Here is a 27,563-nt window from a genome sequence, read left to right on the forward strand (position 1 = left end):
CACACTCAAGAAATGCACAAATTGAGTCAAACACCAGTCGAAGTTTTTCCATACAACTTTTATTATACAATTGTCAGAAAAAAAAACATTTTTACTATTAAGATAACTCCAGAGAAAATGGATTGGCCCAACGCTAAAAGTATAAAACTCATTAAAAACAAAAAAATAAAGAAAAAGAATAATCACAAAATACGCTTAAATAAGAATCAAAATCAAAAACGTGTTGAGGAAAGGATTGCATATTCAAAAGTATTTCATAATAATTTCACTAACATTATTCATTCGTCAAAAGAAATCCAGTAATTTATTTTTTTTACAAGGAATGTTCTGAACTTCACCTCAGTATTACTTCTTATCGGCCTCTATCCAACGGAAACAATCCTCGCTCCAGTCGAACAGCTTAAGCAAACAAAGCAACTATTTCCGCTAATAAGGAATGAATGAAAGGAGGAGAAAAAAAGGGCAACAGTTTATAATAACGACACACTAGGAAGCATTCTTCTTTTAAAAAAGTAAGGCTTTGGAAAAGTTATACGATATATTAAAGCCACACTGCGGAACATTCCAGGTTGTAGCACTTGCGACCCACCAATAATCACAGAAATAAAAAGGAGGAGCAGCGTTTGATTGTAATGTATGTGGACAGTTAACAAGCAGGCTACTGTCAAGTTTTCAGCGTCTGTTAGCATGTTCAATGTATTAGCTGTTAGCATTAGCCACCAAATATTTCAAATTATTACATTTCCAGATGTTTTCAGCTGTTGTCAACCCACTGACCACATCCAGGTGAGGTCTAGTTAGGAACCATGAATTAATGCACAGACGCTTTGAGATTTGACTTTAGATAGCAATTAGCAAAATGCTAAGTCATATTTAGTTAAGTTTCTGCTTTTTCTGGGGTCGGATCCATGTCCACTAAACATCATCTTATATTTTTATGAAGGATAAACTACAGAAATTTCTTAAGGTATGCGAGGTATGCCATGAAACAGACATGTCATACCTTGCCATAGTTTAATATGGGACCTGGCTTCACTATGGAGCTCTAACAAGTCCGGGAAGGCGTTGGCTACAGGAATACATACGCATTTGTAGGGTATTTTTAACCAATAAAAACACCCATATGGCATACATATGAATGCTTGGATTTTATTCTATTTATCAGGTGAAATGTTATGGAGGATCGCTTTAAAGCAGTACTAAGTAACTCTTCCCCCTAGAGGCCATAAGCGCAACTGCAGGTGTAGTAGCAAGTTACGATTTTTTAACTTATTAATTGTCTTGGAGAGTAAATACTACGCTGACAGGAAAGGCGAAGGGAGAGAGGGTTACTGTGCATCCAATTATACAATGGAAATATTTTTTTTCACTCAAACTTGGCTGTAAATACTGTTTAAAGTGACGTTAGCCCGCAGTTAGCTTTGCCCGTTAGCATGTTAGCTTCTTCTTCATGATTCCATTAGTGCGTATTGCTTTCTCCGCACCGGTGGCAGTCAAGTTGCAATCATGGTTTTCTGGTCAGAGACACCAGGGGGAGATGAAAGACCCTCCAGTCATCCCATAAACACTTGCATTACCCCCACAGGGACTACGGGGAGGATTTATTAAGGTAAACACGTTACTTAGTACTGCTTTAAGTTTTTACCAATTGTTTACCGATTAATATTGTGTCGTTGCTATAAACTGTTGCCCAAGGAAAAAAAAAAAAAAGCATTTTGTTCCCTTATGTTTTAAACCAATATTACTAGCCAATACTGAAAAAATGCCAAGGTAACACTACACAAAAAGTACATTCACAAAAACAAAATGGATGCTTACAATATAGCAAGGAACGTAGAAATATGCGGTTACTCTGCCCTCTCCCGTACTGTAACTACTTGGCGACATCAGGCTAAAGATTTGGCACAAAAGCAAGCCGAGCTAAGCCAAAGACTGGCTACTGTGGTCCTTTTAAATACAAAAAAAAAAATCACAGGATACAGTTCATTATGATATGTGTAACGTTGTTCTTGCGCAAAAAAAAAAAAGGGGACAATTGATAAAAATACTAAAAAAAATATTAAGATTTGAGCAACAACTGCAGAGCCCCAAAGGTCAGGAAAGCTTTATCTAAACTTCCACGCAAAAACTCATTGCCAGGCCAATCGAAATGGACAATATTAACCATAAACCACATCAAGAGTAATGCGCCTATCAGTTAGTTTCGAGAAAATACCTAACTGTACAGGTTTTGTTTTTTCCAGGACTTTTGGGGCTCCGAAGGCACCAGCTGTTTCACCGTGCTCAAGATACACAACTACAGTGGCTTCAGGAAGTATTCACACATCCTTTTTATTCCTACGTTAAAATTTGATACTGAAAAGGTTCAAATTATAAAATAGAAATAATCAAAAGCAGGCTTGGATCTATAGAATGACAGTTTGTTCTGATCCAAGTCTTGACAAGAGGAGATCTGGACACTTTCCGAAGCCACCGCGTAACGCTCGCTGTGAGGTCGCTTTGCCTTCCTTCTAAAAATCCTTCCCTTCCCCTAACCCCCTCCGCTCAATAGTCGGTCTCGGGCTGGGCGTGGTTGTACTCCTCGTGGTAGCCCTGGTAGCCCTCGTCCTGGAAGTCCGGGCTGTACTCCTGGAGCTCGCCGCCGGCCCCGTTCTGCTCGCCGTTGCCCTGGGCCTTGGGGCAGTACTTGGCGTCGTAGATCTGCCGCCCCAGGCCGAAGTTCTGGCCGCTCTGGTTGGCGCCCTGGCTGTAGCCCATCTGCAGGGACATGGTGGAGTTGTCGCAGCGGTCGGTGCCCAGCTTGGGCTCGTAGATGGCGCGCCGGGTGCCCGGAGCGGTCATGCCGGCCTGAGGGAGAGAGGGAGGGTTAAACGTGGCAGACATCGGGAATAGACAAATTCTTAATAAGGTGCACAGTCTGGCTTTGAGTATTTTAAATTCTGAAATGTAAAACGTTAGGGAGAATATGAAAGAGCAGCTCTCCTCTTAACATCGTCCACTCCTGTGTCAGCGTAGGCTTCCTTTGGGTCCTTTACTCTCATTTCAAACTAAAAACATGTACAGTAGGGACCGCTCCGGAGCAAAGACCAGTGTTGGGATTTATGGCTTTCTAATGAGAGCATTCAAAAAGAGCCGTTCAAGAGACAGGTTCATTTTTTTTTAACAACTTATTAAATAAAAGTGCAACAAAAGGCTTAACTTTAAATATAATTTTCAATTAAAGACCAGTTGTCCATGAATAGGTCAGTTTTCATTTGCAATCTTGCTGTTATTTGCTCCATACGATACACTTCTCAGTTTATTTTCCATTGGGTAATGGTGGGCCGAGACTGTAATCATTTTCTGTGCAATTAAGTGTAGTATTTTTAGTTTGGAAATGTTACAATGGGATCTGAGATTGCAAGGGAATATTCCCAATATTATGACTTTCGGTTCCCATGGAATTTAAACACCTAAACTATTTTCACTTTGTACGTCTTTCCAATAATTAGTTCGTTTTATACAGTCCCAAAATTCGCAAGTGTCTCCCACCTGACCACGGCCCCTCCGGCATTGGTCCGAAGTTCTTCTAAACTTGGATGTGACAAAGGGAGTTCCAAAGAAATCTAATTTTAGTTTTCCACTCGATCTCTCGAAAGGACTGGACTATTTGTTTATGTCCCTCCCACAGTGTCTGTTCCCAATCCTCATCCTTGATAAATCAAATAAATTTCAAATTCCCATTTTGTAAGGGTCATTTTTACACAGATTTTTTTTCCCATTGTCTGTTATGTGCTCTGCTTTGAGAGTCCCTTGGTTTGACCATTTAACTGTCAAAAACAAAGCTAAAAACGTGTCAGGGTTGTAAAGCAGGGCAATAAAATCACAGGCCAACAACAAACCAGTTTGTCTCAGGCAGAATTACAGTGAAGCAGTGCATGGTCTGTCATCACGTCGAGCTCCTTCCATCATGGCAGAATAAGTTGTACCCCTAATGTGGCTCTGTCTGATTGAGGCTCAAAATCTCTTACAGGAAAGGCATATGGTGGGCCCTATTGTACATGCTTTAGTGCCAAGGGAAACCTAGACCCAGGGAGAGCATGTCAACTCTCCACAGAAATCTGGAGCCTTCTGCCCAATGATGCAATTGAAAACCCTAATTGTGAATGAATCTGAGCGTGGATTGTGGAGGGTCACGGGGTTAGTGCTCGAGGCTGTGCAAACTGCAGTAGGAACAATGGCCTGGTAATCCCAGAGTCGGTATTCATTTACCGCAGGCCGTTTAGCGCGTAACCTATTGTAACCCATTGACCCGTCGACCTACACAGCCGAGCGGCAGCAGGAATGCACTGGGAAACGCACAGGTAGCATCGCAAATACACGTAAGGATTTGTTTCATTTAGAAATATCACTTAAGTTCGTAATACTTCGGTAATTTGCATTTGAACGAATGTAGAGGGTTTGCATTCGCTGCAGGGTTAGCAGGGGGAGTGAGAGAAGTGGGTGATGACAATTAGCACGGCAGCTAACGACTAGCAACCACTGAAAACGGAGTAATTTAGTCTTTAGTCATAGCGATAGAAACTCTGTTGACAGATCCAGCAATTACAATTACAAACTAGCACTGATTTGATTTATTTTAGTGCGCCAAAAATATTAGGATATTGAATCACTTTTCTGATTGAACAGATTTTTAAAAAATCACACGCGATACCTTGTTTTTGCAAATGAACTCTTCCCTGGACAAACATTTGCATTTTGTTTGCATGTCAGTTGTTGGGCAAATGTTTGGTCACACCGTTACTTACACTCGTCACAGAACAGTTCACCATTACCAACAAGAACAGGAGAAACAAAGTGGACAACTGCAGAACTGAGGCCTAAAAACATTATTTTGTAGGTTTTGAAATGTAAAATACAGTCTACTACATGAAGAAAACACTGTAAGGAGTGAAAGACTGGACTGGTCAGGATTTGGAATCTGCCTGTTGTGCCCTGCAGGCCGGTAGAGGGAATGGTACATTATAAAAAAGTGAAAACAAGCTTTCGCTTTGAGCTAAAATGGTATTCTAGCAAATCAATAGCGGCGTGATGAACACACCGAGTGCAGAACAGCTCAGAACAGGTCCACTGATGGATTATGGGTATTAAAAATGAAGCCGTTTTAAATTTCAACAATGATGCAACTAAGTCTAGGGCATACAGCCGAGCGTTACAGCATGTACGGACAGTGAGAGCTTCTCATTGGGTATGAGCCCATTAGTCAGTAATTACACATCACTGATTTGTAATGTTGGAGGAATGTGCTGAGTTAATCATTATGTTGGTACTGACTGCCAAGCGGTACAAAGACTGTTTGTACCAGCGGTGACTGCGCTTTTTGAAGAGGTGGTGGGGGAGAAGCCTCAACCCAACCGCCTCTTCAGCACTTAAGGCCCATTTAAGGCCCAAAGAAGTGTCTTTAGCACCAAGGAGACCAGGGCCAAGTACTGGCTATGCCCCCCATATATACACACACACAAAAATATATAAAGAAAAAACAAAAGAGTAAAAAAGAGTAAATCAGTCATATGATAAAATAATTTCTTCTTATTTTTAACAATAAAATACAATAAAGAGTTTGAACCAAATGTCATTCCATATTTTTCCTATATATTTTTTGCTGTTTTTTGGCATTCATTAATCCGCCACTGTGGAGATGGAAAAGTCTAGTCTTAGCTTATTATTACAGTAACCGTTACACTAAACTGTTTACTGTGATGTTACATGTGCCCCTTCAGAGGCAGAGGAAGAAAGGTCTATGAAAAAAGGTTGGATTTTGCAGAGTTTATTATCTAACTTAACATTGTGGATTTTTTTCCTACCTTGTAAGTTTTCTTATCGCTCAATAATGTTCCTTTTAAGACCTAGCCTACCCCACTCTTGCTTTCCGCCGCTCACGTCGCGGTATTCGAGTAGGAAAGGTGTTCCAAATGATGGAAAAACGCATCTAACTTGTCACAGGACTAAACATGTCAGTAGATTTATGGCCTCAGACAATAGTAGGTCTTAACGTCCCTGGGGATTTTTCCTCTGTGATGCTTTGTAATCGTGCTGTGGATATCCTTTGTTGCAGGGGCTGTGGAGTTACCTGGCTGGCCCCTTTGTTGGTGCCCATCTGCAGGCTGATGGTGGTGTTGTCCATGGGTGCCTGGACCGGGGCTTTGGGGTCGTACAGATGCCTCCGGGTGCCGTAGGCGTTCATCCCCGCCTGGCTCGCACACTTGTTGGTCCCCATCTGGAAAAATTTTAAAAAGTGGGTTCTATTAAATGACGAAATAGACTTTTGACACTTCTTCAAAGCTTACAAATAGCACATAGACAAAGGAAAGACACATAAGGGTAGGGTACATATTTGATTCTTCGTTCTCGGGTTCTGCATGGCGTGGATGTGCGGTGTGTGTGCTGAGTAGGTGTGAGATATGAATAAGAGAGAAAACAAAAAAAGATGAAAGCAAATAGTAAATCATGGGAAACAAATGGTGGAACATGAAAAATGATGATAGTAACAAATAATAGTAAAGAAACAATTATAATAGAGGTAAAGGTAAACTGAATGGGGTAATGAACATGAGGAAGGGTAAACATTCAAGATTGAAATCATATAAACCATTTAGATTTGGAGGAAGAAAAGGGAGAAAACAAACAGGAAACTATAATATTAAGTTCTGACCACCCCCACCTGCATCTCTGTCCTTGTGCGGTGCATTAAAATCTTTGGGATATGTGGTGCAATTAAAAACCCACAGGGTAGTACATGATGCAGGTGAGGGAGCCTTATTCCAGAGCTCCTTAATGTTTTATTTGATTTGATTATTTATTCATTTAATCTATTCATTATTTTCCCTTCCTGTCCCACTCTTTCTATCTATGTGTTTGTTCCCCCCCCCGACCCCCTTTATAATTCATTTGTTTATTATTGTTATTATTATTATTATTGACTGGCCTCCTTTCTTCCTTTGGACTTTGGTAAATGGCAATAAGAAGTGTCCAAACAGTTTGCCCTGGTCAGTGAGCTTTAACGCCTGTGCACTGGTATATGTCACAGCCCGCTCTTGTGGGAACTCAATGACCAACTCTGGCAGACTTCTGCATCTAGAAATTTCCAGCTGTCTCCATTTGTTAGACATTGTTAACACATCCTTTTCCAAGTTTTATTTTTCCATGGAGAATATGGCCAATGTGTGACCTCATATTTCAAACCCCAATAAGCTTATAAATATAAAGTCACCCCACCCCAGATACCAGGTGTATTTGGGAGGGGGGGAATCTCTTATGAATTCACTGGGGTGCCAAACAAGATCAAGTGTCTAGAAAAGCGCGATTTGAATACAATATTCTTTTGGGTATGGACCCAAAAGAAAACATTCATCTACTGAAGTATAAAAAGACAACTTGAGGCTGTTTAGCTTCTGGGGCTCATTTGAGGTAAAACTCTGCAGGTGAAAGGGAAAAAATGCATAACAATGACCAAAATAGCTGTTATTTTATTCAAAGAGACTAGATGCAAGTTGGTCATTTTATGCTCACTACTGCCACCTCAGGTCTTTTGCGTGAACTAACAACTTTTTGTGCGACAGTGCAGGATTTTAGAGGCAGTTGTGGTGAACAGGCCTGGGCTCATTCTACACATTAGGGCAGGGGGAGGCAACTTTTCTTGGCGGAGGGACGATTTTCTTTACTGTAGATAGACCGAGGGCCGAAGTCGCTGATTATTAGCCCAAAGTAAAGCACAACACTGGAAAAATGACCATCTTAAATGAGATAAATGACTTAAAATTGCTTGAATTAAAATTCTTCTGTGTTGAATTTGAGTCGGTTTTGAACTAATCCAAGACACAAATGCGATGACACAAAACTATCTGAATTAAGAGAACTACTACTAGAGGTTTTATCTCGTCTAAGACCAGACCAAATCTACTCAGACCTTAGATTTAATCTGTTCATTCAAGTAGATTTATGTCATTTCTTCCTTATAACTTCTTTCAAATGCCAGTGTTGTACACAATATATGACCTCATTGGGTGTATTGACAGTACTTCTACCTTTTTTTCTCCCATTTAACTCTAATAATGTTAAAGGAATAGGCCACCGTTTTTACATACTGAGATATGCTCTTACCTCACTTTAGCCGAGTTAATATATCCCCGTCTGGTCTTTGTCCGTGCGCTCCGTCAGTCAAACGGAGCACATACGCAGCCTCTCCCACATGTCACATAGCTCCAAAAAAGCTCACGATAGAAGCTACCAAGCTCTTCCACGTGTTCCCTATTTAAATGAAAGTTACGTGAAGTGTTTTCATGCGAAGTATATTTACACAGAAATGTAGCATGTCGATTTTATAAGCAGATAAAAAGGGGGACTATATTGTGAGGCGTAATGATACGAGGAGTAAAACGTCTGCGCAGTAACTCCTAAAGGTTATTGACGGAAGTGAGTGGGGGAAGTCTTTAGGAGTTACTGCGCGGACGTTTTGCTCCTCGTATCATTACGCCTCACAATATAGTCCCCCTTTTTATCTGCTTATAAAATCGACATGCTACATTTCTGTGTAAATATACTTCGCATGAAAACACTTCACGTAACTTTATTTAAATAGGGAACACGTGGAAGAGCTTGGTAGCTTCTATCGTGAGCTTTTTTGGAGCTATGTGACATGTGGGAGAGGCTGCGTATGTGCTCCGTTTGCCTGACAGAGCGCACAGACAAAGACCAGACGGGGATATATTAACTCGGCTAAAGTGAGGTAAGAGTAAATGTAAAAACGGTGGCCTATTCCTTTAAAAGTACTTTCTGATTTGTGAAATAATGTTTCTCAACATCATCTTGAGGGCCAGAGGTGCTGTGCTGGAGGGCCGGATTTGGCCCCCGGGCCTGACGTTGCCTACCCCTGCGTTAGGACATGGCTGGAACATGTCGGGGGAGGAAAATATTTAGTTTTAACATTTTGAAACTCCGTATAGTCCCTTTAAAGTTCAATAAATCAGGCTGATAACACCTTAAAAAAAGTCCAAGACTGGTAAGTTTGAGTCTGTAGGAGCTACTAAAGTGGAGATTTCGTCGATTTTGTGACACAGGCCCTACTACACAATGACCTCCCATTAGACTAGTGTTTCGTAAATGCTGTGCGTCCACTTGCTGTCACCCTGGGCTACTCCTCTTTACCGTGCTCCGTGTGTCACTTTAACATTCTGCTCCTCTCTCTCTTTGACAGCTCTCGAAAAACAAAAACAAACCCGAGGAGACAATGAAGCGAGTCTTCTACGGCAGCGTGCTTTAAACATGACACAACAGCACGGGCAGGTATCGGGGCAGTTTCATCACGCACCTCATCCACATGACGAGGCGCGCACTCCGACTTCAGGTTTGGCTCAATGTCTTGTAAAGTTTAGGCGGAGCAAATTGATCTGAATTAGTGGAAGAACTTGGCAATCCTTTATGCTGGCGAGTTTCTTGCTTGGTGACGCTCGTCTTTGTATAGACATGTGTCAAGCAAAACATGAGGTTAAAGAAGACTGCACTTCCTTCGTCTTGGAAAAGAGTGCGGTTTTGCTTTTCTTATTGAATAGAAATGAACGTTGTCTATAAAGAACAGCACTTTTAACCTTTTGAGTGTGACAGCCTTAGAAATTATCAAAAAGAAAATAAAGTGCATCACTGGAAAACATGATTTTAACATTATACCATCTGGTAACAAATGTATGAACTTTTCTTCACATTTAAAGCAGTACTAAGTAACTCTTCCCCCTAGAGGCCATAAGCGCAACTGCAGGTGTAGTAGCAAGTTACGATTTTTTAACTTATTAATTGTCTTGGAGAGTAAATACTACGCTGACAGAAAAGGCGAAGGGAGAGAGGGATATTGTACATCCAATTATACAATGGAAATATTTTTTTTCACTCAAACTTTGCTGTAAATACTGTTTAAAGTGACGTTAGCCCGCTGTTAGCTTTGCCCGTTAGCATGTTAGCTTCTTCTTCGTGATTCCATTAGTGTGTATAGCTTTCTCCGGACCGGTTGCAGTCAAGTTGCAAACATGGTTTTCTGTCCAGAGACACCAGGGGGAGATGAAAGACCCTCCAATCATCCCATAAACACTTGTATTACCCCCACAGGGACTACGGAAAGGATTTATTAAGGTAAACACGTTACTTAGTACTGCTTTAAGATTGTCATGGCCATCAATTCCTCACAATCTCTAGTCATTATCTCGGTACTTATAACGTAGCGTGTCAAGAGCAAAACCAATTCCTCAGGTCAGATTAGACAGAGCTCCATCTCAGTTATCAGTCGACGCCAAACCAAGCTGACAATAAAACCATATATTGGCGTCGTTACCTGAAGTCCAATGACGCACTGCCCGGCCTTCATCTTCGCCTCATCGAACATCCTCTCCTTTTTGTCTGCGTATTTTATCCCGATGTCCACCCTGGAATGGCCCTTGGTCTTGGCCTGAGGAGAGAAGAATTAGCCTGGGCACTGACGGGACACGTGTGTGCAGATGCTAAGCGGAGAGCGGCGGTACCATGCTGGCGAGAGCGAGCAGAGTGGTCTGCACTTGCGTCAGGTTGCAGTTTTCGAACAGGTCGCTGGCCTCGAACGTGTCGTGGGGCTTCAGGCCGTACACTTTGATGCCTTTGAGGAAGTTGTTCAGGTTCTCCAGCTGGCAATGAAAGCAATCAAAGAAATATAATGAACAAATGCATAAAATGAGGATGAAACTGCCCAAAGAGGGTTACAATAATAACCCTTACAGGGCCTTATCCATGTCAATGTGTCGCTAAGTGTTGTTCCATTCATGTATGTTTTGTATATTGCCTCAAACCCTCGCACTATCTGAATCTAAGTAAAGCACTTTTTCATTCTTCATTCAGCCTAAATCAGAGCATGTACTGTATTGTTGTGACAGGTCGCCCTGTTTTGCTTCGCCGACTCACTGTACATGCTAAGGCGGCGGCAAACACTTTCTGCTCAGCTGCCCCCTTTCACCGCGTCACTGCACTCTGTGACATGGTAGCACGATCTGCGCCACAAAAAACAGCGCTGCGTTTGTGCAGAGCTAACGCTGCGTTCCTGGTAACTGGTACATTTCTGACCTCCAACCTGGAGAGATGCCTTGGAGCACGGCTCGCACGGGTGATTACAACATGTAGACTGGGAGATGATCAGAGTGGTCCGAGTTTAGATACAAAATGAAGACAGCAAAAGAAACGTCATCTTTGACCACGGACTAAAATATAACGTGATGTAGCATGATTTGAATTACATTTGGTGCGAAGAAATGTTCATACAACGTTAGCTTCTTGTTAGCTAACCGCTGTAGCTTTAGCCGTGGTTTTACTTACACAGGTCTTTGTGTTTACACTCGTAGTTTTCGAGTGGGGAAAATCCCAAATACTAGTTGCCTGGGAAGCAGCATAATTATTTACATTTTGTCAAATCAACTATTTGACCAGATAAAACTTGCTTTATATCAGCATTGAAGTGATATGAAACAAATGTGTTTTTCTATTTTACAGCTTCGGAAATGGAGCCACAGCATCTAGCTAGGCTAATAGTTAGCATCTTTGGATTTTTTAAAAATAGAAATACTTTTTTTTTTAAAACACTAACTTAGTTAACCTCTTCAACCCCGCCTTAACCGCGTGCTTTTTCTCATGTTCGGCTTTAGCTTTACCCAAATCTAAAAGCTTCTTGAAAATAGTGTCAATGTAGTCACAAAAGCGAGGATGAAAGGGCAACAAAAATATGACATAAAAGTGACGAAAAAGCAAAAAAAATGCGAACTGGAGAAAACGCGCGCTGTGAAGGCGGGGGAGTAAGAGGTTAAACCTATAATTGTTGCCTCTGATAATCAGTGTCGGGTCAAGTTACTTTAAAACTCTAATATATTCTATAATAGTGATTATTACATCTTTTAAAATGTAATACGTTTGTATTTCATATTACTGCTTCATAAATGTAGCCGAGTTACACTACATTGAGTTACATTTGGTAAAATATTAACTAAAAATATTAACAATACCAACGAGCAAAAGTGCAGTCAACAATTTCCTTTTCCTTCTTTATCCCCATTCTGTCGTGTTTTGTTTTGATGACATTTATAACTGCAGCTCTTATACACAGTGTCGACCTGATTTGGTGCTGCATTCTGTTTGGGGGGCATTTTTTGTTCATACATTTAAATGCACTTGTAACTTGAGTGAGTTGAATTGTAATGACTAATACAGTCACATATTTTGTTTCAGTAATATGTTATACATTCCTTAGTTACTGAAAAAAGTAATATCATTTTGTATCTCATTACTTTTGTAATACGTTACCCCCAGCACTGCTGATAATAACAGACAAGGGAGCTGGACAAGGCCTTAGCAAAATCAGAGACTCTCGCTTAAAAAGATAACATGAAATACCAAGGTTAGATGTTATAAGTACTTTACAAAACGTAAGAATGAAAGGAAACTTAAATTGACCCGTGCCATTGAACTAATCTCAGCCATTGTAATCCGTGTTTTGCTCCATTATCTGTAACTATAAACACAAGAAATGGAAAGAGGCCATCGTCACACCAAGAGCCCTTTCATGGAGGACAGTCTCACGGGGTCAGCCACAAAGCAGCTGTAACCTGTGTGATACAGAAACGCTTCCAAACATCCCACCTCCCACGCTGTAAGCACACGGGACGTCCCAGTGAAGAGACGGTCCGTGTTACAATAGCACACAGCGCAGTGTCACCGGTGACTGCTACGGCCACACCTTACATCAGCAGAAGGCAGAGTGCTTCACAGGCACACAGCCAAAGTTAATGTGTTACGGATACAGATTTTATTATTACAAGACACTGCATTGTGAATAGTGGCGTTAACAGCATTCCAAACCGACTGACAAAATGTAACCTGAGTGAAGATTGGCAGAAAGATGTCGGTCTGTTCTGTACATTACACACTGCTATATAAAGACTTGATTGGTGGCACTCCCTCCCCAGGTTGACAAAACTCTCATAAATTCAGCCCTCAACCGCCTCAACCGCAAATCCTTTCTTCCCAAAAGCTCCCCGCTTTTATTTCTAGCCTTAGTCACATATTTTCTCAATTGAAAAGGACACGGAGCACATTCCCCTGTAAATACTGCACTCTTGGGTCAAAACTGCACTTTGTTGCAAAAATAGGGACAACAAGAACACCGACTGCACCGAAACGGAGTTCACTTTTTGGATCGTGTGCGTGCTGTGAATGACAAGCGTGTCTAAAAGAGCGAGAATCAGCCCGGAAAGAGGAGTATTTTATGAACTGGCTTGGTGCAATCATGGCATTTAGTCCCGTTTTAACCCCTTAACTCCCACCTGAACCGAGCACATTTTCTACAGTTTGGCTTTACCCCAGTCCAAAAGCTTCTGGAAAAAAAGCTGTGAAAATAGCAACAGAACTGAGAGGAAAACAATGATGGAAATGTGACAAAGAAGTGAGAAAACATTGACAAAAAAGTGACGAAACATTGATGAAAAAGTGGCAAAAATGTCACAATAAATTGACGAAAAAATGACAAAAATTTGACTAAATGTAACCCAAAAAAAAATGACAAAAAATTGATTTAAAAAAATTGACGAAAAATTTGACAAAAATGTGATTAAAAAAATGATGAAAAAATGACGGAAAAAGTTACAAAAATGAGTTGACTACCCAACAAAAAATGATGGGAAAAAAGAAGTGAGAAAACATTGACAAAAAAAGTGACGAAACATTGATGAAAAAGTGGCAAAAATGTCACAAGAAACTGACGAAAAAATGACAAAAATTTGACTAAATGTGACCCAAAAAAATGACAAAAAATTGATTTAAAAAAATTGACGAAAAATTTGACTAAAATGTGATGAAAAAAATGATGAAAAAATGACGAAAAAAGTTACAAAAATGAGTTGACTACCCACAACAAATGATGGAAAAAATCTGATGCCGTGAGGGAAAAGATCCTCTCGGTTCAGGCGGGAGTTAAGAGGTTAAGAAAAACTGTAAAAAGCTCCCAGAATTTGGTTACTTTGAGACATCTGGGACTTCTAACAAGAAGCATTTTACATCGCTGCCGGGCAAGTGCATCCTCATACGCTGAAAGAATAATGAACTAACATCTCTGCACACTCAAGAAACTATTTATACAGTACCTTTCGCAGTAAAACACAAATCAAAATGGAAACAATCGTGAGCCAACTAAAAGCTCGTCTGAACAGCTGCTTTTTAAAAGACTCAACAGTCGGCCCCATGCGGCGACAGAGGGAGGCCATTCCACAGTTTAGGAGCAACGGCTTCAAAGGACGAGTCTCCTCTGGTCTTAAAGTGGGTCACTCGGACGGTGAGGAGGGTTCTGGCCCGAGGACCGAAGGGTGCGACCGGAGGAGTATAGAGGCACATCAGGCCGGACACGTGTTTGGAAGCCTGACCATGCAAGACTCTTATAAAAGGCGAATCCAAGATTTTATATTCAATTTGAAATTTTGGTGGGGAGCCAGTGCAGAGTGTGAAATGAGAGCAGTGTGTGAGCGTCTGTAGATCCTGTTCAAAGCCTCGCTGCAGCGATTTCAACCATTTGAAGATGATTCAAAGCAGATTTTTTGAAACGGGTAAATAATGAATAATCTAAATGAGAGGAGGTAAAAGCTATAACCTCTTAACCTCCGCCTGAACAAAGAGCATTTTCTACAGTTCAGCTTTACCTAATTCTAAAAGCTTCTCAACTGGAGAGCAACAGTGTAACGCCTGATTTTGAAAGACCTACAAAAGTGATTGCAACTTTTTTTGTCACGTCTGTGTTTTTTGTCACATTTTTGAAGCGTGTTTTTGTGCGTTTTCTTCTCTTTTGTCACATTTTTCTGTTTTTTTTTTTTAGCTTTGCCATTGTTTTTTTAAGATAAGATATGATACTTTTGTCACTTTTTATTGTTTTTTTGTCACATTTTTGACACTTTTGTGATTTGTGATTTTTAGTTGCTTTTTCATTCATTTTTCATTGTGTTTTTGTCACTTTTTTTATGCATTTTTTTTTTTTAATTTATGTTTATTTTGCAGACATGACAGAAACAAATAAAATACATGACACACACAAAAGTCACAGTACAAAAATACAAAACAAGACAAAACAAAAACAAACAACATCAAAACAAAACAAAAAACAACAACAACAACAGCAACAAAAATGCATTTATGCATTTTGATCCTCGTTTTTGTCATTTTGTTTCATTTCAATGCTTTTTTTTTTTTCTCCAAGAAGCTTTTAGATTTGGGTAAAGCCAAACTGGAGACAATGCGCTTGTTTCAGGTGGGGGGGTTAAGAGGTTAATCACCAATTCATGATCAGAGTTGGATCAAATTGGCCTTAACTTGCCAATGTTTCTCAGAACGTTGACGGGATTGGGTCAGCGGCCCGGTACCTGACAGCCCACGGTCCGGTTATGGCCCGCGGCCCTACGGTTGGTGACCCCTGCCTTACATAGTAACAGGTAAACTGAACTAAAAAAAATTTGTGGAGAGAGAGCAGATGTGGTTGGGTTTTTCATTCCCTTTTGCTTCATTTTGTATTATGAAATATTGAGTAAAGATATACATGCATAAACAAAATGTGTAAGGAAGCCACTCAGAAAAAATGAGTCCAGCCCTTTTCGCATTAGTTTATAAACCGTGAAATCATTGGCGTTTTAACCTCCGTCTCTTCACGGGACTCACCTGGTACCAGTTGAGCTCGGACTCGTTGATCTTCTGCACCGAATTTGGCTGCAGCTTGTTGATGAGTCTGTGCGGAAGACAGAAAGTAAACCGCGTTAATCTCCGGCCGGACGTTCTCCGAAACGCCGGCGAGCTCATCGTCGTGTCTCGTACTTGCACAGGATCACCCCGCTCCTCAGGCCTCGCTGGAAGTCCGGACCGATGCTGCAGCCAGTCGCCTCCTCAATCCACACGCGCAGCTCCTCCTCGGCCTGGGGGTCGTACTTCTGCGCGATCTGGGGTCAAAAAGGTGAAGGGGTCAGGAGGAGAGGCACTGGTTAACACAGACCAGACTTGTTTGAGAAATGTTTGCAGGTCGAGTGAGGCCGTGAGTAAACAGAGTGTTGTGTGGTGAAAGGGGAATACAATGGGACAATGCAGCGTTGGAGAGGTTCAACAAGGTATTCGACGCGAGGCAGAAAACCAGTCTAACGTGGGAATATAAGGGCGAAAGATTAATTGCAATTCAAGTAAAATAAGCAACAAGCAAAAGACAAAAGATACGGTCATTTAAGCAGAAATGTTTGCTATTAAGCCAAACTGAATCTTACATCATTTTCTTCAATAATATAGGAAAAATAATGACCAACAGTTTAAGTGCTCAAATTTACTTTATGTTATACACCTGCCCCTCTACTTCCATGGAAGGAAACTGGCATCTCTACATCTACAAACCAATTAAAAGGAAAAAAACCTCCAGTATGTTGGTTCTTTTCTTATTATATCAAATAGCCCTAGCAACTTACGATCTAGTGATGCTGAACCCTGGTAACTCCAAGAGTCCCTTCCCTCCGTCGTTCCTTGATTCCTTTTTCTACTTTTCAGGTTCTCCCTTAGATCTGTGCTTCATGAGGAGTGCAGATGTTTTAAATCATTCTTGTAGTGTAAATAGATGAGCCCTTTGTAGATGGACAATGTAGAGAGTGATTTTTAGGTCTGAAACTATCCTTCATGTGTATTTTGTACTGGAACTTTGACTCTGGTCGCTGCCTCTTAGCCCGTTGTAAATGAGACTTGGTTCTCAAATTGCCCCTACCTGGTTAAATAAAATAAAATCTAATCATTTAAAGGGGGGGTATTATGCAAAAAGGACTTTTTCCAAGATTTACATCGTGTTATTATGTCATTCCCTTATTAAAAACATGCCTGAAGTGTTGCCTTGGCACATTCACGTATTTTTGAGTCATCTGTAAAAACTCTGATGGCGGCCATTTTAGGGATAGGTTTGCCTGAGTCCTCCTAGGAACGCCCCCACCTCCTGGAGACGCCTCCGAGCTTTCGTCACCAGCCGAGTAACCAACCACTGCTCCTCAGCAGAACCCCCTCCCCACTGATGCCACAGACAGCGTGTGGAGGGGGCGTGTCGGAAAGGCTCAGAGGTTCTTAAAGAGACAGAGGCCTATTTCAAAACATTCACTACAGCCATTTTGAGAGAGACATTTTATACAAGGCAGTTATTCTAATTTACTGCATTTACAGACCAACAAAAGGTTTGGTCATCATTGTAGTGTGATATAGACTGGTGCTATGTGATTGAAAAAAGCATAATACCCCCCTTTAAGTATAAACTGGAATAGTTGGTCTCTGTAGGAACTATAAAGAAAATGTCATTTGATAAGTTCCCTCTGATGACAGTAAACTCATAACGAAGCCCAATGTAGATTGTTTTGTTCCTCTATTAAAGTTTATTAAGAGAACACACTAGGGCTGAGCAATTAACGGAAATTCGATTACGATTTCGATTACTAGACTAAATGATTATTAAATTAGCATAATCTATAGATAATAGAAAATTATTGTTTTGTTGCAAAGCAAACTTGCATTATTTCATGCGGCTGGGATTATTTTCCCTTCGCATTTCATGAGCCATGGCTCTAAAACAAACTGCTGTGTGATGACGTCATCAGACCGCGCTACTCAGTTTACTTGCGCAGGTATGTGGACTGGCCAGCAGGGGGCAGGTGTGAAACAGAGACCTCTCCTTAACCGAGGCAAACTTGAAATCATTTGTACTTTCATGACTGTTCCAAACACATAAAATATGCAGTATAGTTTTTTTAAATTATTTTTAAGGCAACAAATAATCGCTTGAATAATCGGGATTTCAATTATGACCAAAATAATCGTGATAAGTATTTTTTCAATAACCAAGCAGCCCTAGAACACACTGTCCCAAAACCTGGAAAAAAAAAAGTTTTGCCCCAGTGTCTCGCCTGAATCTTTTAATCGCTGCATGCAAACAATCTGTAATTTACTAAGAACCCATTTTCTCCTATGAATTGGTCTTTTCAGAAATGCACATCCACAACTGTAATTTTACACAGTCATTTCAACAGAAGGCAACGTCTCAATTTGCAACGGCATGAGCTAACCTGCCATTATTACCCCCGGTCCCTCCCTGTATATACGGTTACACAACAAACCTCCAGTCATCATTCTGAAAGACCTTTTCACAGCCAAGACCCCTCTCACACTTTCTGTCAGGACTGGAGCGACACACGCGAATCAGTATCACACCTCTGCACCTCTGCACTTTCCACAATAACGCAGATTATTGTGGCCGCGCAAAGCTGTCAACCCCCCCCCCCCTCCCCGTTTTTAATAAGCAAGTAGCAAACAGGATATCCTTGAGTCGGCGCACAGTTAGCTTTATTTAGGGAGTAGACAAGCGGCGCTCTGTGGACCGGCTTCGGCTGGGGGAGGGAGAGAGGCGGCTTTCAGAGGTGACCCTGCGTATGCGATAAAAACGCCAGCCATAACACTCTTTAAAACTATAGTGTGGCGATCACAGGAGCACAGGGAGGGTGATTGTGGCGAGGGCCGCCAGATAAATGTCAAATGAATGGCCTTACAAGATTAGGGATGGGATTCGGAGATTAATCATATTCACATCGCAACATGTTGAGGAATTAATATAAGAAGGTTGCACAATTATTTCCAATGCAAGTTTAATTGGTGTAAAAGACAAACCAACAAAGAGTAATTAGTAATACGTTGTCTTTTGTATCCCGTCTCTGTGAGGTCTTGTGTATAAAACCGGCTACCCCTGGAGTTTGGACCTCGGCAAACATGTTCTCCCAGAGAGCATGGGATTGTGTCAACAAAACCGCTTAGATTTCGGAGATTGTAGGCCCATTTCATAATAATAAACTCATGGAACTTTGAAAATGTAAAATACTGGAGTTTTTATTCGGACCAGAAGTGACCCACAGCTTGCATGGCTTTTAAAAAAATTTTTATCTACTTTTTGTATTGATTTTTACCGAGGACATTTTCTCCAGTTTGGCTTTACCCCCAGTCCAAAAGCTTCTGGGAAAAAAAGCTGTGAAAATAGCAATAAAACTGAGACGAAAACAATGATGGAAACGTGACAAAAAAGTGAGAAAACATTGAGAAAAAAGTGACGAAAAATTAATGAAAAAGTGGCAAAAATGTGACAAAAATGGCACAAGAACTTGACAAAAAAAATTGAAGAAAAAATGACAAAAAATTGAAGAAAAAATGTGACAAAAAACTACAAAAATTTGACAAAAAAACTACAAAAATGTGACAAATGTGATAAAAATGTGACAAAAAAAAATGACCAAAATGTGACAAAAAAATGACAAAAATGTGACAAAAAAAAACTACAAAAATGTGACAAATGTGATAAAAATGTGACAAAAAAATGACAAAATGTGACAAAAAAAATTACAAAAATTTGACGATTAAATGACAAAAATGTGACAAAAAATTACAAAAATGGGACAAAAATTTGAAGAAAAACAAAAACAAAAAATGACCAAAAAAATGACAAAAAAGTTACAAAAATGAGTTGAACACCCAACAAAAAAATGATGGAAAAAAAAATCTGATGACATGAGGAAAAAGATCCTCTCGGTTCAGGCGGGAGATAAGAGGTTAATGATCTATGGACGATATTTTCTAGAAGGCGGCCTACCCCCTAAAATGGCGATGGTAATGTTCAATTCAACATTTGACTCCAAACTATTTTGTAGCTAAACTTTCCTGATTTGAAACACATTGTAGCTTATTATTCGTTTGTTAGAGAGACAGACAGAAGTCTTCACCCCTGAATGTGATTAAAATCATTTGCCTCATGACTTATACCACCTGCTTGCAATCTTCCCAGAAATGTATGCTATCTCAAACTGTACAAAGGATACTTTCTTTCCACTTAAAATGTTGCTAAAATGGTTTTGGCTAATGCCTTTTCTGTTGCAAGTAATAACGTAGCCAAATTCCTCGCTACACACTCACACATAACCATTCAGAAGTCAGTTTTTGTTGGGTTTTTTGGTCGGTGACACTTATCTTACAATTTTTTTTGCTTTCTACAGCGGCAACGCGGCTTTCTTTAACATGCTAGCTCAAATTTCGAAACCAAACCAAAAGCCAAAATGACTAGCTAGCTAACCTCTCCTCCGACTTACATCTGAAGCATAAAGATAAGGTTCGTGCTAGCTTCTCAAACCGCAGCTATAGCTAACAATCCCTTCTGTCCCTGGGGCCATGGAAAGCTAACCGCAGAGCTAGCCTATTATAAACACTGGCAACTGCTCTTAAAAAACATGTCTGTCTTCTAATTACTTTACGCTGCTCCTTGTATTAAAAAAAACACAGCATGGCGTGCTCGAAACTGGAATCCTGCACGTTATTTTTAAAAGACAAAGGGAATGCCAGGAATTTCCCCCTCGCAGCGTGGAAAGGAAAGGGAGCCGGAGTTCGGGAGGAAAAAGGAGCTTGTAAATAACAGCAGCTACTAGGACAATGTCGGCGCTGCTGGATGTTTCCGTTGTTGGAGATTGTAAAAATGAATGAACTAACAGGCCAGACGTGGTTTATGGAGACCGAATGGCGGCCATGTTTGGAAAAAAGTCAAAGTGAGGGAAATAGTTAGATAGACTTTTTTTTTAGGTCAACTACATTCTGCACTGAGTATCTCGGTGAGGAAAAAAAACTGTATGATTCCAGCAGACTTTTTCCGAGGGAATCACATGTTGGTTATGCCTGGATGTGTCTTAAAGGAATAGTTCACAGTTTTTCCATACGGAGATATGTTCTTACCTGAGCTTAGACGAGTTGATGCATAACTGTCTGGTCTTTCTGCGTGCCCTCAGTCACACAGAAAGACCAAAGATGTTGTTAGCATTTGGCCTCTCCCAGTATATTCCTATAGCTCCATGCAGGGTGAAGTTGGAAGCTACCACGCCCTCCACGGGCACGCGCACAGACCAGACAGGTACGTATCAACTCGTCTAAGCTCAGGTATGAACATATCTCAGTATGCAAAAACTGAAAAAGTATTACTATAGCCAAGGGCAGCTCCAAGATACGTAATGCCCTCGTTTTCCCACTACTACTACTACTACTACTACCCAAATCCCCTTGAGAAAGCTCCATCTCTAAAGTTTGTGAAGGCTCTAATTCGTCCAGTCGATGATTTAAACCCATCTCTTAAGCTCCGCATGGTTGGGCCAGGGCAGTACCAGGAGTGGTGTGTGAGTGACTGATGGTTGGTAAGGCTGTGCTCCATATCGACAATGTATTGTTATGGAGTATGTGAAAATACGTATATAATATCAAGGCACCTGTATCGTGACATGCAAATAAAAAAATAAAAAAAATTAAGTATGATATGTTTGTTGACCCCAATTAATTCAGAATTTATCAACATGCACACCAACTACGGTACTCCAATATAAACTTATGTATACTCGCATCAGCATATGTATTGTATCTTGGACTTGGGATTGCATATTGTACTGTGAAGTTGTTGGCAAATCTCACACGCAGACAGCCTCACACCCATAGCAGTCGCTACCACTACTATAGTAGTGTCTAACTATAGTAGCTAGTCCTCATATATAATATGTATGGGAGATTGTGCCAGGCGTATGGTTTTAAATGTTGTCATCTGTAAAGCACTTTGTGATACCTTTCGGTATGAAAAGCGCTTTATAAATAAAGTTTGATTGATTATCATAAAAGTAAATACCTGATATTTTCTTCCCTTTGTCTTCACAAACAGTAAAGTGGAAGCCACTAAATTTAGTCTGGTCCAAATTCATTCCACACTTTCCGTACATTTTTGTAGCATCTGAATTCTTCACAGGGCCAACTTTAAAGGCACATTTCACAACTTGCAGGTTCACTTTCACAGAAACAATCAAGTTGATGCAAAGGCTTTGTAATTAGATGCAGAGCCTTCCCCACAAATGTCTGAGTTTACAATATACAAAAGGACAAAACAGAAAAAACCCCATCATGGATTCTTTGATCCATGGACAGATCCCACCTCCAACCCGGTACTGCTGTTGTGTCCTTTGGCAAGACACTTCAAACACCTTGCCTGTGGCAGTAGTAGTAGTAGCACTAGTTTACAACCATAGACTGTAGATTCAAAAGAAGCTCATTCATGCAAGCCAATTAGCCATGTTTTTGGAGTCGCTCAGCTATTGAGAAATAGGTGAAAATAGAAACAGCGAAAGGAAAAAATAGGACAATGTAGTTCATGTAAAAAGGAACAGGCCACACTTTTTCCATAATATATGTTCTTGCTAAATTCCCAAAGAATTCTAAAGATATCACTGCGTGGACGCCGAAGTGCTCCTAAGGTGTTAGTATATAGTTCCCCTTTTTATTCTCTTAGAAAATTGACATTTTTGATCATGTATCTACTCACGTAACCATATTTAAAATAGGGAAAACGTGGAAGAGCTTGGTCGCTTCTGACTTCACCCCCGTTTGGGGCCATAGGAATATGACAATGACTTAAAGAGGGGAAATAGGTTTCAATGGTAAGTTCACAGCAGCCAAGAACTTTCGTAATGACTGGGCTCCGCCACTACTTCCTAATTAATCTTCCAGCAGCCAATGCCAAAGCGACTTCTATTGAATCCACATGAACTGGTCACTAATGCGACACAACTCAGTGCGGAGAGTGATTGAATAATGCATGAAATTGTGTTGTAACATTGAGCTTCTGGAGAAATCCTAAACAAGATCGACCAATTGCCAATCGAGGAACATGACGGGATAGCCGCGTTTCACAAATATAAGCCTTTAATTGTTCCATTTCTGCTTATTGCCTTTATTAAAACTTCCGTATTGATGGAATGAGGAACTATTGAATTTTAAAAAAGGGGGAATTTTCATTTCCTTTTTCATACATAAGAAACTAAAACATTTATTAGTCAAGTTAAGAACACACCAGAGTACTTTGTTGCCAGCCATAAGGAATTATAACCATTGAGTCTACAGTAATTGGTGGGTTCATATGACAACTCAACAGTGTAAAGCCCTATAGTTTTCACCAGAGCCGGGAGCACGTAAAATGACTATTATTACTGTAGGGTAAAGAACATTGTCGCTTACAGCCGATATGAATGAACAGGATTAACATTTAGTGGGTTAATTGTGATAACCGTTTTCAATATAGATTCTCCAAAGCTAAAATATGAACTGCTTGAACAAACGCAAAGCATTTCAGGACATGTTTATACTTTCTGAAGGTCTTTACCACACATATTCCGTTTGTAAGGAATAGAGTCTTCATCTAAATCGGTGGTTTTCAACTGGACGTATTCCAGCGAGTTGCGCCCCATCCAAATTGATTTTTAATAAATAGTTATGAGAGTTTTTGATGGTCAATACCTGAATGAAGAAAGAGAAATACCTTATGAAACTATAATGTAAGGCTCTTTTTTGTCCAGGGAGTATCCATCGCAGAGAAGTGAAATTGACCGGACTGAATTCTGGTAAAGTTGTGTGACTCAAAGTGAAACATCCTCAACTTTCCCAAAAACCCATTTCAGTCAATGATTTAGCTTCTCTGTAAAGGGGTTAAAATGCCAACCGTCAAATACAACTTGAAATTAATTGGACTAAACTTTAGATCTCCAAACTCAATCTCCAGCCAAATCGGTCCCTGGATTTCAGTGCGAATCCTCAGATGCCTTTGTTTTCCCCGGGGAGGCGACGTCAGCTCAGCAGCAGGAAATTCCATGGCTCATGAAGCTCCCGGCCCCCCTCCCTCCCTCCCTCCCTCTCGCCCCTCTCCTAGACAGAGCACCCCAGCCTGAACCCACTGATCTGGGGAGGAGACTGCTATATCTCTGCCTTACAAGGAGACCACACCAGAACGCTCCGAAATCTCAAGTGCGAAGGTGGAAGATGCCGGCGTGTGACGAAGCATGAGCGGAGGTAAAAAATAGCACACCATTCGAGAAACAGTCAATCTCGGGATAAACTGGATGGAAATTCTATCGCCGAAGGATTAAAAAAACTGGCAGAAGTGCGGCTACAAACCACCGCCAACCAGTCCCACATAAGGTGGTATGGAAGTAGTAGGAGTATCGCTCACAGCATAAGGAGCCATGGTATTGACACTACAGGTGCCCACAAAGGACAGAACTGATGGGAGAAAGAAACTTGTTGGAGAGGATACAGCTTATGAATAATCACATTTGTGAGAACATCTTCCCATACTTTAGGCTTTGAAATTAGGGACGCTCAAAATATCGCAAAAAATATCGTATTGCAAAATTGAGTGATACAATATCCGTATCTCAAGAAGCCACAATGTGTTGGAAAATCCTCCATTATTATTATTATTATTTAATTATTAACATTATTTGTGTGGCAAATGGCAGTATTTGGATGAACAAATTCAATGAATTCATTCATTCAAACTAGGGCGGGGCGATATATCGATATTGAAGATATATCGATATATTTTTAAATGAGACACGGAATTAGACCAAATCTGCGCTGTAAAAATTGCTTCAGGGCAGTGGAAATATCGTGACCTCCCACAGAGCATCTCTGAAGCCCAGATTGAAAAAAAAAATCTTTAAATGAAGGGGACACGCTTGTCTGTCTTCTAATGTCTACCTCAAGACAGCACTACTGCTTATCCAAGTAAAAAAAGAACATGTTTATTGAGTTGATGGTCTTTTTTTTGTTTAAGTTAACAAAAAGACACAGGTAATCTCAAGCTGATGTTTAAACTGAGCACTTTATTTTGTTATCCCTTATATAAATGCTGCCCTCAGAAAAAGATTGACCCATTTTATTTATAGGCCACTTATTTCTTTTTTTATTATTATTATTTAAAGAGTTTTGTGATACAGTGTGTCATATCCACGTTATTTATTTATCTATTTGGCTATTTACCTACGCATGTATCTTTCTTTTGCTTGATTACTGTGCTGAACTCTGCTCCTATGAAGAACTTTGTGGAGCTCAGATGCTCAAATAAAAAAGATGAATTGAATTGAATTGAGTGTTTGAATTTATATTTTATTGTGAGTTTTCAATAAATAAAGCTACTCGTATTTGACTTTGACTTAACATTTCATTTCACAGCTCTCACTTTGTGGAAAAAATATCGGGATATCTATCGTATATCAATATTCAGCCTAAATATATATCGGGATATGACTTTTGGTCCACATAGCCCAGCCTTACAAACCTTGAAAAACATCATTGTACATCCATTATGCCATAAGGACAAAAAGAAATAAACATGAAGAGAAAATGGGAGTGGGAAGAAGTTGTAACTTGTTTAGTCCCACCCCTGCTGACAACAAAACCTCGGCTTCTTTCAACTTTCAGTTTTTTTGTTTTATGTTGGGGGTATTTTGGAGGGGAAACAAAACAAACTCAAACACCGTATAGTATTCTTTTGAATATCTTTGTGGGACAGTGCACCGACTGTTCAATTGATTTTGACTATTGTCGTGTGACTCAGCAAAAGGGCTAAGATTCCAAAGTTGACAGGTCATGTATAGGTTACGTACAGTCGTTGTTTTTTTACGTAACAGAAGCAGGTTTTGTTTTTTGGGGCTGATGGGGAACGCCGCAGCACCTGGAGGACATTTCAGTGGTTCCCAAAGCGGGGTCCAGGGCCCTCTGAAGTACTACAGCCTGTCCAACCAAACAAGTGTATTGAGATGTATTAGTACAGGGGTGTCCAAACTTTTTTCATGTGGGGCCGCATATTGAAGTTAGGGCTGTGCAACAGTAAACGATTACAAAATTAGCATAATAGCAAAAAATCGGTTATATTTTTTTTTTTCCCCCAAGTTTTTTTTTTTGCAAAGCAGACTTGCGTTATTTCAGGCCGCTGGGATTATTTTCCCTTCGCTTTTCACGTGCCATGGCTCATGCTTTTGTCAAACAAACAGCACTGTGTGATGATGTCATCAGGCCGCACTGCTTAGTTTACTTGCGCAGGTGTGAGGGCTGGCCAGCAGGGGGCAGGTGTGAAACAGGGACCTCTCTTTAATCAAGGCGCACTTGAAATCATTTGTACTTTTATGACTGTCCAGAAAACAAAGTGTAGTGTAGTGTTTTGATTAATAAATAAATAAAATAAAGATAGACTTTTTTTTAAAGGCAACAAATAATCGTTTGAATAATCATGATTTCAATTATGACAAAAATAATCGTGATTATTATTTTTTCAATAATCAAGCAGCCCTAATTGAAGTGTACACGGGGTGAAGGGCCGTAGATCAGTAGTTAGTGCTGCAAAACCTTTGACTAGCAGAGGTTTAAATTGTGCCCTTTACCTCTATTTAAGCTTAAAACCTTCATGCCAGCTCTGTCTCACAGTAAAATGTTAGTTGTTAGGTTAGAATTGTATAGAATTATTACATTTCAGATAAAAAGGTCCATCTCTGGCGATACAGCAAGAGGCCGAGGGCCACCATAAATTGGTCTGAGGGCCGCACTTTGGACACCCCTGTATTATTAGAACAATATCATTGGGGGGCCCCATGCCATTTTCGGTTCGGTAAAAGCCTGTCATATTTGCTTCTTGTTTTATGACAATAGTTTTGTACTTTACTTCTGTGTGAAAGAACTTTGTGGCCCCGAGTCGAAGTATAAGTGAATTAGAATTCCTACATCCCAAGTTGGAATGTCACTGTCATCATAATATGACCCTGACAAGCTGACTTGCCCAAAACACTACCAGCAAATGAACAAAAGAACTCTTCTACCACACTTCGACACATGGAGCTGCGTCTCAATCGAGAACATTCCATGCAGTTAAAAGGTATCTGCTCCATCTGCCTGCTGTTTTTTAAGTGGCTCCGGATGTGCTCCAAGGTGTCCACACTAGCCTACACAAACAATTCCATTATCTCCTCGCGGGCAGCAGCAGCACCGAGGAGTAAAAAAAAAACCGCAGAGGTCACGCACTCTCGTCTACGCTGCGTCTGGAGGTTACTTCGTCAACGTGGTTTTACCTTTTCAACAGAACTGGGGGGGAGGAGTTTGGTCAAGGAATGGAAACGTTGCCAAAAAACTTCCACGAAGCTAAAAAAAAAAAAAAAAAAAGGACAGAAAAAAGCTGCACCGTGACGCATTTTGTGATAAAATAGTCGAATTACGCACGCCGCGTGTTGCGTCGGGAGTCGAGATTTGCAGCAGATTTTAGGGGAGAGTGACACAACAACTTGTAGCAAATCGGACAACGCCCATGGTTTGTTGAAAACGTCCGTGGGAAAGTCCGTGTCCCCCGTTCTTCACGCCTAATCTACGTATAAACTTCCATGCGCGCGCTATAGTTCGCGTTAGATAACTTTACGCGACGCTACCGTAGTTTCCCCATCGCCCAAACGCGTCTTCACCTCAAGATGGAGCCCAGGTGGCAGATCGACCGTAGCACAAAAAACAAAACACGAAAAGTTAGGCATTGTTGGTGGACAGTTACCTTATTCTTCACTTCTGCGGATAAGCCGTAAGACGGTCCCTTGTTGAAGCCGGCCATGGTGCGCGGA

The 27,563-nt window shown here is 40.6% G+C and overlaps 1 protein-coding gene across 1 annotated transcript; it reads right to left on the reverse strand.

The window, feature by feature from the left end:
* Nucleotides 1-2,406: 2,406 nt before the first annotated feature.
* On the reverse strand, nt 2,407-27,563 carry cnn2 (calponin 2). The gene is made up of 7 exons (XM_079570172.1): nt 27,497-27,563; nt 15,886-16,007; nt 15,733-15,799; nt 10,545-10,682; nt 10,358-10,471; nt 6,110-6,256; nt 2,407-2,847 (listed from the first exon to the last, which is right to left on the reverse strand). The coding sequence occupies exons 1-7, from the start codon at nt 27,551-27,553 to the stop codon at nt 2,545-2,547; spliced, it is 948 nt and encodes a 315-aa protein (XP_079426298.1). The 5' UTR covers nt 27,554-27,563; the 3' UTR covers nt 2,407-2,544.

This window comes from Gobius niger, assembly GCF_951799975.1.
Source record: "Gobius niger genome assembly, chromosome: 13".
NCBI classification, from domain to species: Eukaryota; Metazoa; Chordata; class Actinopteri; order Gobiiformes; family Gobiidae; genus Gobius; species Gobius niger.